Source organism: Aricia agestis, chromosome 5 (assembly GCF_905147365.1).
Source record: "Aricia agestis chromosome 5, ilAriAges1.1, whole genome shotgun sequence".
NCBI classification, from domain to species: domain Eukaryota; kingdom Metazoa; phylum Arthropoda; class Insecta; order Lepidoptera; family Lycaenidae; genus Aricia; species Aricia agestis.
In genome coordinates, this window is record NC_056410.1 from 14,022,082 (window position 1) to 14,033,155 (window position 11,074).

General features: G+C 37.7%; 1 protein-coding gene across 3 annotated transcripts; it reads right to left on the reverse strand.

Moving 5' to 3' along the window:
- Window positions 1-365: 365 nt before the first annotated feature.
- Window positions 366-9,507, reverse strand: LOC121726782 (glycine-rich cell wall structural protein 1-like). Of its 3 annotated transcripts, none has more exons than XM_042114292.1 (3): window positions 9,370-9,507; window positions 8,250-8,599; window positions 366-427 (listed from the first exon to the last, which is right to left on the reverse strand). In XM_042114292.1, exons 1-3 carry the CDS (start codon window positions 9,440-9,442, stop codon window positions 404-406), a joined length of 447 nt encoding a protein of 148 aa, XP_041970226.1. In that variant the 5' UTR covers window positions 9,443-9,507; the 3' UTR covers window positions 366-403. The 3 variants fall into 3 exon arrangements, with proteins under 3 accessions (XP_041970226.1, XP_041970227.1, XP_041970228.1); XM_042114293.1 differs by having other exon boundaries at window positions 367-421; XM_042114294.1 differs by lacking the exon at window positions 366-427 and adding an exon at window positions 5,301-5,354 and having other exon boundaries at window positions 8,206-8,599.
- Between the last annotated feature and the right edge of the window lie 1,567 nt (window positions 9,508-11,074).

Consider the following 11,074-nt stretch of genomic DNA (forward strand, 5'->3'; position numbering starts at 1 on the left):
GGCTAAAATGGTTCTTCCTCTAAATCAATTCAGCAAATGAATTGTCAAAACTGTGAAACTGACAAATGTCAAATTAGTACTAATAACATGAATTGCAAGCAGACTTGCATTTTGCGGTTTTAACAAAATGAATCATATATTGATTCATAATATAATTCTACAAAGCGACCATTTTAGCCCCACACACCGAATTCTTGAACTTTGTTAAATGTTGTAACGTTATGCCGTCCCGAGTACGCAATAACCCACTTCTTGGTGCTCGTGGCTTCTTTCTTACAAACTACTTTAATTTACAGAAGAAGTGATTAAAAAGATTTAGGTAGGAAAGAAAAATTGTAAAGTATAAAATCAAAAACTCGTTAATTTCTTACCATCTCAGGATGTTGTAATTCCCCACTCCTGCCTAGCCCTGTGCCTGTCCCTGTGCATTGCTCTGTCCTTGAGCATTTTTTTGTGCACTGTTCTGCGCCTGTCCATTTATGTTGGTGTTGCTATTCGAGTTATTGTTTTCGTTCTTGTTGCCGTTGTCATTCCGAGCTGCGTTTGAATTGTAGCCAGCGTTGTCACCGTAGCCATATCCGAGTCCTATGGGAATTCCACTGCCAATTCCAGAGCCAATTCCAGAGCCAATTCCAGAGCCAATTCCGTTATATCCAGTTCCCGGACCGTAACCCCTGCGGTACCTAAGACCATTGCCAAGTGGACCAATTCCTCCTCCAAGAGCACCAGCTATTCCTGCGCCAAGTCCAGCACCTCCAAGTCCGTTACCAATTCCAGTACCTCCACCTATTCCACCACCTATTGCACCACCGAGTCCTCCCCCGAGCCCGCAGTTAGCTGTAAGTGTTGGAGTTACAGTAGGGGCAATATGTTACATATTATTATTATGGTTATTGGTTAGGTATCTAGTATATAATATAATATTTGTTTAAAATTAAAAACAGCTTGTCAACGAATAATACGAAATTTCCTCATGATGGATTGATGTACCTTTAGGTGATTCTATGAACTGTGATTGCTGGCCTGACCTGTTTCCTTTTCAAGGGCAGTTCATTAGGTTGTTACTTTTTACAAATATTTAAACGACTGCTAATTTGCAGTAGCGATTCAAAATATTAAATTGTTTATTACAAAGGTAGCAAATTACTGTATAGTACTTATTAATGAGACTGATCTGGGTTACCAAGCGTGGCATTACGCACTGTTGAAATAATACTTGCACGTTTTTGGTTAAAATTAAGGTTCAATTTTGGAGATTTTCCAAGGAGGTTTTTTGCCCTAATAGGTGTGGTCACGAATTTCCATGTATGCTCGGAGTATTTAAAAAATCTAGTACGCCGCTTCGCATACCGATGTAAACTGAACCATATACAACTAAAATACCAAATTATAAAGACTGACATTTGGAAAATGTTAACAACCGATTAATATACTTACGACAGAAGGTAGCAGACGTAAGTGACGTGGAGCTTACAATGAGCAATGCGAAGACAATACCGTAGACCTTCATTTTGGCGTATGTAATATGATATGGAATATGAGTCGTAGATTCTTGCGTTTTATACCCAAACTGGAACTGGCCAAGGAATCGTGACACACGAAATCTATAAATTAAATATTAATATTATTGAAATATCGTGTAATAACTAATAATTAATTCACGATAAAGTAATTTACCTCCGTGTAATTAAATTGATGTAACAACAAAATGTTTCTTTTAAACTTTGTAATAAAACATATTTAGCACCTGTGGATACATACAAAAATGTTTACATACATAATTACATAATACTAGAGATCGCCCAATGGTCGAAATTCGACCTTAGTTTCAATGACATTAGGACTACTACCATGGGCGTACCCAGGTTCTGGGCCAGGGGGTGGGGCAAATTACCCAGGTTCTGGTGCCAGGGGGGGCAAATCAGATTTTTCATAAGCTAGGTGTTTATAAAGAATAAAAAAATAATAATTATTAGTTGTAAAAATATTGTATTGCAAACAAATGGCAAAAATTCGTTTTTTTAATTTTTAATTTTTATAGATAAAATAATAATTATACTTAGTAGAGCCGTCAACATGATTCAGGGGGGGGCAGTTGCCCCGCCCTGCCACCCCCCTCGGTACGCCCATGACTACAACCTATATTTTAGTTAGTTAAGTTAAAATACGACACCCACTTCGGAAGTGTCAAGTGGCCGCCCGCGGCGTACAAATTATAAACAAGTGTTGTTTAAAAAGTGATATGGTGGCACGTGTGATTTGAAGTGTTTATGTTTTGTAACGTATTGAGCCGTTAACTAAATGGTAAATGAGAATGTTCTGCTACTGTAAATAAAACTTATCGGAGATCGAAATTTCGATTTCTACGTACCGTATTTTGAAAGTAGTCGTTCTAGTTCATTAATAAATTAATGCATACACGATGTTCCAATAAAATAAAGAATATTTAATATACTTTAACATTGTAAAAGTGAATTAACATTATTCCAATTAGAATCTGAAAAAATCTAATTAATATCAAATTCTATCACAAAACATGTCCTGTCAAACCCGGTTTGTTACGCATATCGCGAAATGGTTTGACATGTAGGAAAAATGTAAATTGTGACAGCTGACAGATAAGGGGATAACTGTGCAAAATTTCATTCACCTACGTTTCCCCATTTTTCGTCAAAAGGGATACAAAGTTTTTTTCTCGCGTATTAATAAATAGATGAAGGAAACCACAAATTATATTGCATAGAAAAAGTAACGCCCAAAATATTATGTTACTTTATTAATAAAGGGTTTTCCAATAGGGACTTGACAATTTTGAATTAAAAAAAATGTTTTTCATTGTACTTCAATCCGATACTAACATTTTTTTAAAATATCTCAAATGGTTAAATTAATTTTCAAAAAGTCACAATCTGTGAAAATTTCAGAAGTCTAGCTATTGCGGTTCTTGAGATACAGCCTGGAGACAGACAGACGGACAGACAACGAAGTCTTAGTAATAGGGTCCCGTTTTTACCCTTTGGGTACGGAACCCTAAAATTGGTCTGTAGAGGAGGGTAATTAGCTACCTGTTGAACTAGAATATTTCAGGCATTTTTTTTCAAAGACCCCGTTTTACATAAAGCTCAAAGTGGTGGTCGTTTGCACCCTGCTGCTGCTGCTGCACGTACAATAATGTAACTCTGCCACATATCTGGCCCGTGTTGAATAAGTCACATGAATTTATCGTTACAATATAGCGTTACCTTATCAAAATGAAATATACTCGTTACTTTTTGACCGACTTCCAAAAAAGAGGAGGTAATACGTTCAGCTGTATGTATCTTTTTATGGATGTTCAACGATTACTCAGCCGTTTGTAGTCCGATTAAAAAAAATATTTTTGTGTTATATAGGGTTTAACTCGAATTTGGTACCATGTTCACAAAAGTAGTGATCTGATGATGGGATCTATGAAAATTCGAGGGACTCCATGAAATTTGTATAGAAACATAATATTATAGTGATTTTGATTTTTTCTGAAGTATTCAAGGCATATGCTACCAAAAAGTAAGATTTTGCACCAGGTTATACCCTGGTTCCTAAGGTACCCAACAGAACTTTTGAATCCTTATAGATACAGGTTCGGGGATTTTGGCGTTGTTTAATCTATACTTATAATAAAATCGTAGAGATATGTCAAATTTTTGTACATTGAAAATAAACTTGAAAAAACGAGTGTATAAATAAGTTATGAGCACAAACTTGTGAAATGTACAAACTTAATGCTGTCCGGAAAAAGCAGTCGACGAGCATATCAGGATGAGTAGATGCAAAGCAGTCTTTTTTTATGAAATAAGGGAGCAAACGAGCAAACGGGTATCCTGATAGAAAGCAACTTCCGTCGCCCATGGACACTCGCAGTATCAGAAGAGCTGCAGGTGCGTTGCCGGCCTTTTAATAGGGAATTGGGTAATAGAGGAGGGTAGGGATGGGAAGGGCAGGGAAAAGGGGAGGGTAGGGAAGGGAATAGGGTAGGGGATTGGGCCTCCGGTAAACTCACTCACTCGGCGAAACACAGCGCAAGCGCTGTTTCGCGCCGGTTTTCTGTGAGAACGTGGTATTTCTCCGGTCAAGCCGGCCCATTCGTGCCGAAGCATGGCTCTCCCACGTCTTGAGATGACTGTTATTTACAAAATTACTAAGTTCCAAAGTTCTATTTCAATCAGTCGCAGGGTCAACTTTTTACTTGCCTATCTGACGTAGAGTGTCAACAAAATCTCGGCGGTACCCACGAAGCTAAACTGGCCGAGATTTTGGTGTGTGCCGTATGTGGCGACGCATTGATACTATGGCGCACACATACAAGCCGCGCGCGGTGCCTTTGTATGAAGATAACTTACTTCCCCTCCTTTTACTATGCCTGAGATGACCGTTATATCGGGAGGCGGCGAGGTAATATAAATACAGGAAAAATAGTTTTTTGCAATTTATTTCGGTTATGGAGGTCCGCACGAACATGTTTGTTCTGTAAAATTATAGCTTAGAGAATTGTACAAATAAAACCAATGTATATTTTGTAAAATAATGTAATTTTCATGGAAATTCAATAAATTTTCCTTCCGAGGTGGTGAGGCATGGAAAGTTCTAGAAGCTGGGTACCGGGGCCGATATAAATATGGGGCGGATATAACGTTGCCCAGCTTCGGAACTTCTGTGTGCTTGTTACCTGGAACAAGACTGAAAAAGTGTTTTAATTATTCATCTTCATCAAGTAATCATCACCATCATCACCCTCATCACTCAAGAAACGCTGACATAGGCGATCTAAGGGGAATTAGCGCAAGATGATCCCCCACATTGTATGGTCCTTCAGAAGTCGGATTTTCTCCGAGGAAGATAGAAAATCAAGTGAAAATCAAGAAGCCAGTGCGGTCAGTGAAAAAAGATGTCCAAGTCGAAGGCTTCAAGCATCGCCGATGGGGCCGAACGAGCGAGTCAAACCGGAGTCCAGACGAGAAGCGGAGCGAACAGGAGGAAAACTCCAGGGAACCCGCCGAAACGTCCGAAACAGAACAAACCTTGACGGAACGAACCTCTACCACCGCCAGCGAGAAAACAGCAGTAGAAGGGGATTCACGACGTATGAAGCGTGCGCCTCAGGGAAAGGAAAGCAGGAGGAAAATTTTGGAAGCTGAGGAAAAGCTGGCGGAACTGAAACTGGCAGAGGCACGTGCATCGCTCGCTCTCGCAGAAGCCAAGCTGGCCAGGGAGGAATCTATAAACTTAAGGAAATGTTTTGTAGTTAATAAAAGTAAAGACAGTTCTGTTCAACTTTTATTGGCAAGTATTTTTGATTTTCTTGTATTGCCGCTTATCTGAAACAGAAAGGATTTCAATTATTGTATCTTTTAAAATAAGGCAATAATAAATTGCGACAACCTGCGAGATGAGGCATTAAAGGTCCAATATTCAAGTTGTAACAAAACTAAGTGATTAAATTGAAGGGTGTTTATCAATCTGTATTGAGTTCACTGTGAAAATAGCAGCACTGAAAGAGTTACTTTTTTCAACTTTTATAATATGGGCTGGCTGGCTGCGTTGGATCGAGAGGGTTCGAAGACTTTGGGGGAGGCCTTCGCCCAGCAGTGGGACAGCATAGGCTCTTAATAATAAATAATAATAATAAGGTAAAAGCACTAATGGGCAATGGCAGACACTTTAAGGAAAATAAAGCATTTAAATGTTATAAAATATATATTTATGAAAATAAAGGATTGATAACTTCTTACATGTCTTCAGTAACTATTACAAAATAAAACTATTATAATAATTATTCTCTGAGAATTCAATAAAAAATATATTATTGGTCTTTTTGTAAACTTAGTCATAATAGATACGCACTAATAGATGACATCACAAAAACGAACATCACTAATAGTAGACCAAAGACTAGTAGACACCAATATGAACTAATAGTTGACATAGAACATTAAATTACATTTTACATTTTTCCTATTATTAAGTCTTTATTTGCCTTTTTTTCAAAAGATTTCATTTACTTCATCATACATGCATCAGAAATATTATCCACGTTGTCTCCAGATTCTATCCATTCTTCTCCCGTATTGGAAATCTTTCCTCTTATTTTTATTTTTCATAATATTTATTTATTCATACAATCTTTAGTTTCCGTGCTTCTCTTGCCTCTTCTTTTTTCTTCTTTCTCTTTTCTGCTCTCTTTTTTTCTTTTTACTGCTAAAAACTAAAGTAATAGATTGCTAGATCAGTGCAAGATCCAATATTAGAAACCATGCCCATTTTTAGGTACAGTAGTTCTAAGTTGTTAGTTTGTTAATAGAATTATATTTCCAGACAATAGTCGATGATATTTGCAGTAGAATAAACTACAAAATAACTTTAGTATGTATTGCAAAACTAAAAGATGAGATCCATGTCATCTATTAGGTTTTTAAGATTTTCAAGGACTAATAGTAGACATCCTTTAATAATTGTTAGGGAAAATGGATAAAAAATCATAAATAAACATAAATTAGTGTATATGTTACGCTCAAAGACCGAAATCGCTCAATTAGCGAAAAAATGGCTCACAACGCGTTGTGGTCACAGTGAAACAGCCACGACGCGAAATTCGCGTCGTGGCTCTAATGAAAACGGCCACGACGCGTTCTGGCAATCACAAAATGACCATAACGCGAAATTCGTGTCGTGGCTGATATGCTATTCGTTTTTCTTGATTGATTAATCGTCCATAGGTATGGAAAATTATATTTGAATTACCACGCGTACTACAAAATATTTTTTCTTTTACTAAATCACTGCATAACCTGTTTATCATTATTATTTATAAAATATCCATAACCAGCGCCAGACAGACAGACAGTAATAATATTAGGACGGATATTATGGAACTATGGATATTTTCAATTAATAATAAAAAACACGTTATGCAGTGATTTAGTAACAGAAAAAATATTTTCTAGTACGCGTGGTAATTTAAATATAATCTTTCATACCTATGGACGATTAATCAATCAAGAAAAACGAAGAGCAATCAGCCACGACACGAATTTCGCGTTATGGTCATTTTGTGATTGCCAGAACGCGTCGTGGCCGATTTCATTAGAGCCACGACGCGAATTTCGCGTCGTGGCTGTTTCACTGTGACCACAACGCGTTGTGAGCCATTTTTTCGCTCATTGAGCGATTTCGGTCTTTGAGCGTAACATATACAACATGACCATTAATCCAATGAAATCAATAGAAATTACAAAAAATCTAATAAAATATGTATTCAAAACTTACGTGCAAAGTTTCGCCTTCCTTAACCTATTTACTAAGAAATTGCCGAGCGCGTGTTGATGCGGTCACATTGTTTACGAAAACTTATCCTATTTTAAAATGTTGTTCCCGAAGGCGTCCCTAATATATTTTTCACATCAACAGATAGCTTGAGAAGCTTATAAAATTTACAGTGTTGAGAAACAATAAGAGTAATTCTTATTTTATGGTATTTTTTTCGTAAGTGTCATCTATTAGTCTAGCATTAGTGCTTTTACCTTAATATGGGCGAATTCATGCCACCGGGGCACTTGCAAAAATAAAAAAAATCGCTCTTTCAGCGCTGATACTTTCAAAGTTTACTTGTTAAGTTAACTTTGTTAAGTAACGTCTCCGTGGTCTAGTGGTATAGAGCGCGGCTCTTGACTCGGATGTCGTGGTTTCGATTTCCGCGTTGGAAACATGTTATTTCCAAGTTTGATTAGGACAATGCAGGCTGATCACCTGATTGTCTGACAAGTAAGATTATCCATGCGTCGGATGGGCATGTAAAAAGTCGGTCCTGCGCCTGACCTCTCGCCGGTCGTGTCGGTATTCCGTCCCACTGGGTTATGAGAGTAAAGGAATAGAGAGTGCTCTTGTGTCCTGCGCACACACTTGTGCACTATAAAATTAGTCCTGCGTAGCTGGCCTGGTTTTCAATGAAACCGGCCACCGTCACCAAAACCGGTGTGGGAGCTATTATTATTATTATTTGTTAAGTATTGTAACGTTATGCCGTCCTGACTACGCAATGACCCACATCGCAAGAAGGTATGTGGCTTCGTTCCTACAGACTACTTTAATTTACAGAAAAAGTGATTTAAAAAAATTTGGTAGGAGAGAAAAATTGTAATGTATAAAATCAAAAACTCGTTAATAACTTACCATCTCAGGATGTTGTATTTCCCCACTCCTGCCTAGCCCTGTGCCTGTCCCTGTGCAGAAGCTTGTCCTTGAGCACTTTTTTGTGCACTGTTCTGCGTCTGTCCATTTACGTTGGTGTTGCTATTCGAGTTATTGTTGTCATTCTGGTTGGCATTGGAGTTGCCGTTGTCGTTCCGAGCTGCATTTGAATTGTAGCCAGCGTTGTTACCGTAGCCATAATATCCGAGTCCGATGGGAATTCCACCAAGGTATCTACCGCCAATTCCAGAGCCAATTCCATTATATCCAGCTCCCGGACCGTAACCGCTGCCATATCCAAGACCATTGCCGAGTCCACCACCAATTCCTCCTCCAATAACACCAGCTAATCCAGCACCTCCAAGCCCGCAGGTAGCTGTAAGTGTTGGAGTTACAGTAGGAACAACATTTTTATGGGTTAGGTATATAATATGTATTATCTATATATATAAAAATGGATATTCAATTGTGTTAGTAACGCTAAAACTCGAAAACGACTGAACGGATTGGGCTAATTTTAATCTTAAAATATTCGTAGAAGTCCAGGGAAGGTTTTACCGGGACAGCTAGTACTTGTTTAAAATTTAAAATAGCTTGTCAATGAACAATACGAAATTTCCTCATGGTGGATAGGATGATTCTATATTCAACTGTGATTGCTGGCCTGACCTGTTTACGAGTGCCTTCACATTAAGTCGCCAGTAGTGCGGCAGCAGCGTGACTGGCGACTTAATGTGCAGGCACTCTACTTTTCAAGGGCAGTTCATTATGCTGTAACTTTTTACAAATAATTTTGAATTGTTTGTTACGAAGGGAGCAAACTACAAGTATCATTGTCAGATTATGAATTTCAGAGTGATCTGGGTTGCCAAGCGTGGCATTACGCATTGTTGCATTAAACTTGCACGTTTTTTTGGTTAAAATTAAGTTCAGAGATTTTCCAAGGACGTTTTTTGCGCTAATGGGTGCGGTCACGAATTTGTCTGCGTCTGCCTTTGATTCCTTGCAACCTTCGCTTGGAGTATTTAAAAAATCTAGTACGCCGCTTCGCATACCGATGTAAGCTGAACCATATATGTACTTACAACTAAAATACCAAATTATAAAGACTGGCACTCGGAAAATTTTAACAACCGATTAACTTACGACAGAAGGTAGCAGATGTAGGTGACGTGGAGCTTACAATGAGCAATGCGAAGACAATACCGTAGACCTTCATTTTGGCGTATGTAATATGATATGGAATATAAGTCGTAGATTTTTGCGTTTTATACCCAAACTGGAACTGGCCAAGGAATCGTGACACACGAAATCTATAAAGTAAATATTAATATTATTGAAATATCGTGTAATTAATTCACGATAAAGTAATTTACCTCCGTGTAATTAAATTGATGTAACAACAAAATGTTTCTTTTAAACTTTGTAATAAAACGTAGTTACCACCTGTGGATACATACAAAATGTTTACATACAAATGAAGGAAACCGCAAATTATATTGCATAGAAAATGTAAAGTCCAAAATATTATGTTCCTTTATTAATAAGGGTTTTCCAATAGGGACTTGACAATTTTGAATTAAAAAAAAAATGTTTTTCATTGTACTTCAATCCGATACTAAAATTTTTAAAATACTTATCTCAAATGGTTAAATTAATTCTCAAAAAGTCACAATCTGTGAAAATTTTAGAAGTCTAGCTATTGCGGTGCTTGAGATACAGCCTGGAGACAGACAGACGGACAGATAACGAAGTCTTAGTAATAGGGTCCCGTTTTTACCCTTTGGGTGCGGAACCCTAAAAATGGTCTTTCGAGGAGGGTAATTAGAATCCTGTTGAACAAGAATATTTCAGGATTTTTAGGGTTCCGTACCTCAAAAGAAAAAAACGGAACCCTTATAGGATCACTTTGTTGTCCGTCTGTCCGTCCTGTCTGTCTGTCAAGACCCTTTTTCTCAGGAACGCGTGGAGGTATGAAGCTGAAATTTATATCAATTACTCAGGTCTACTGTCCCTTGAAGCTGTGAAAAAATCAAACTTCTAAGCCAACGCAATCAAAAGATACAGCCGTTTATGCCGCAAATTTTCGACACTTGCAAGGGAATCAAAACCTACAGGGTGCTTCCCGTGAACTCAGAATCTTGAAATTTGGTACGAAGCAACGTCTTATAGCATAGATAAAGGAAAAATTACGAAAACCATAAATTTTTAGTTACATCACATAATATATTTTTTTTTAATAATTTTAAACTTACTACCCATTTCCTCATAAACGCGTAGAGGTATTAAATTGTCGGAACCCTCGGTGCGCGAGTCCGACTCGCACTTGGCCGGTTTTTTTTTCAAAGACCCCGTTTTACATAAAGCTCAAAGTGGTGGTCGTTTGCACCCTGCTCACGTACAATAATGTAACTCTGCCACATATCTGGCCCGTGTTGAATAAGTCACATGAATTTATCGTTACAATATAGCGTTACCGTATCAAAATGAAATATACATTCTACTTTTTGACCGACTTCCAACAAAGAGGAGGTAATACGTTCGGCTGTATGTATTTTTTTTATGTATGTTCAACGATTACTCAGCCGTTTGTAGTCCGATTTTCAAAATTCTTTTTGTGTTATAGTATAGGGTTTAACTCGAATTTGGTACAATGTTCACAAAAGTAGTGATCTGATGATGGGATCTATGGGGAATCGAGGGGACTCCTTGAAATTTGTATGGAAACATAATATAGTGATTTTGATTTTTTCTGAAGTATTCGTGGCATATGCTACCAAAAAGTAAAATTTCGCACCAGGTTATCCCCGGTTCCAAAGGTACCCAACATAACTTTTGAATCTTAATTGAG

What these genes read in the sequence shown, in the direction of transcription:
- LOC121726782 (XM_042114292.1), bottom strand. Translation starts at nt 9,442, where the DNA reads ATGAAGGTCTACGGTATTGTCTTCGCATTGCTCATTGTAAGCTCCACG. An exon ending in TACATCTGCTACCTTCTGTC is followed by an intron (nt 8,600 to 9,369) that starts GTAAGTTAATCG and finishes CAACACTTACAG; the next exon opens with CTACCTGCGGGCTTGGAGGT. An exon ending in AAGCTTCTGCACAGGGACAG is followed by an intron (nt 428 to 8,249) that starts GCACAGGGCTAG and finishes GGACAGAGCAAT; the next exon opens with GCACAGGGACAGGCACAGGG.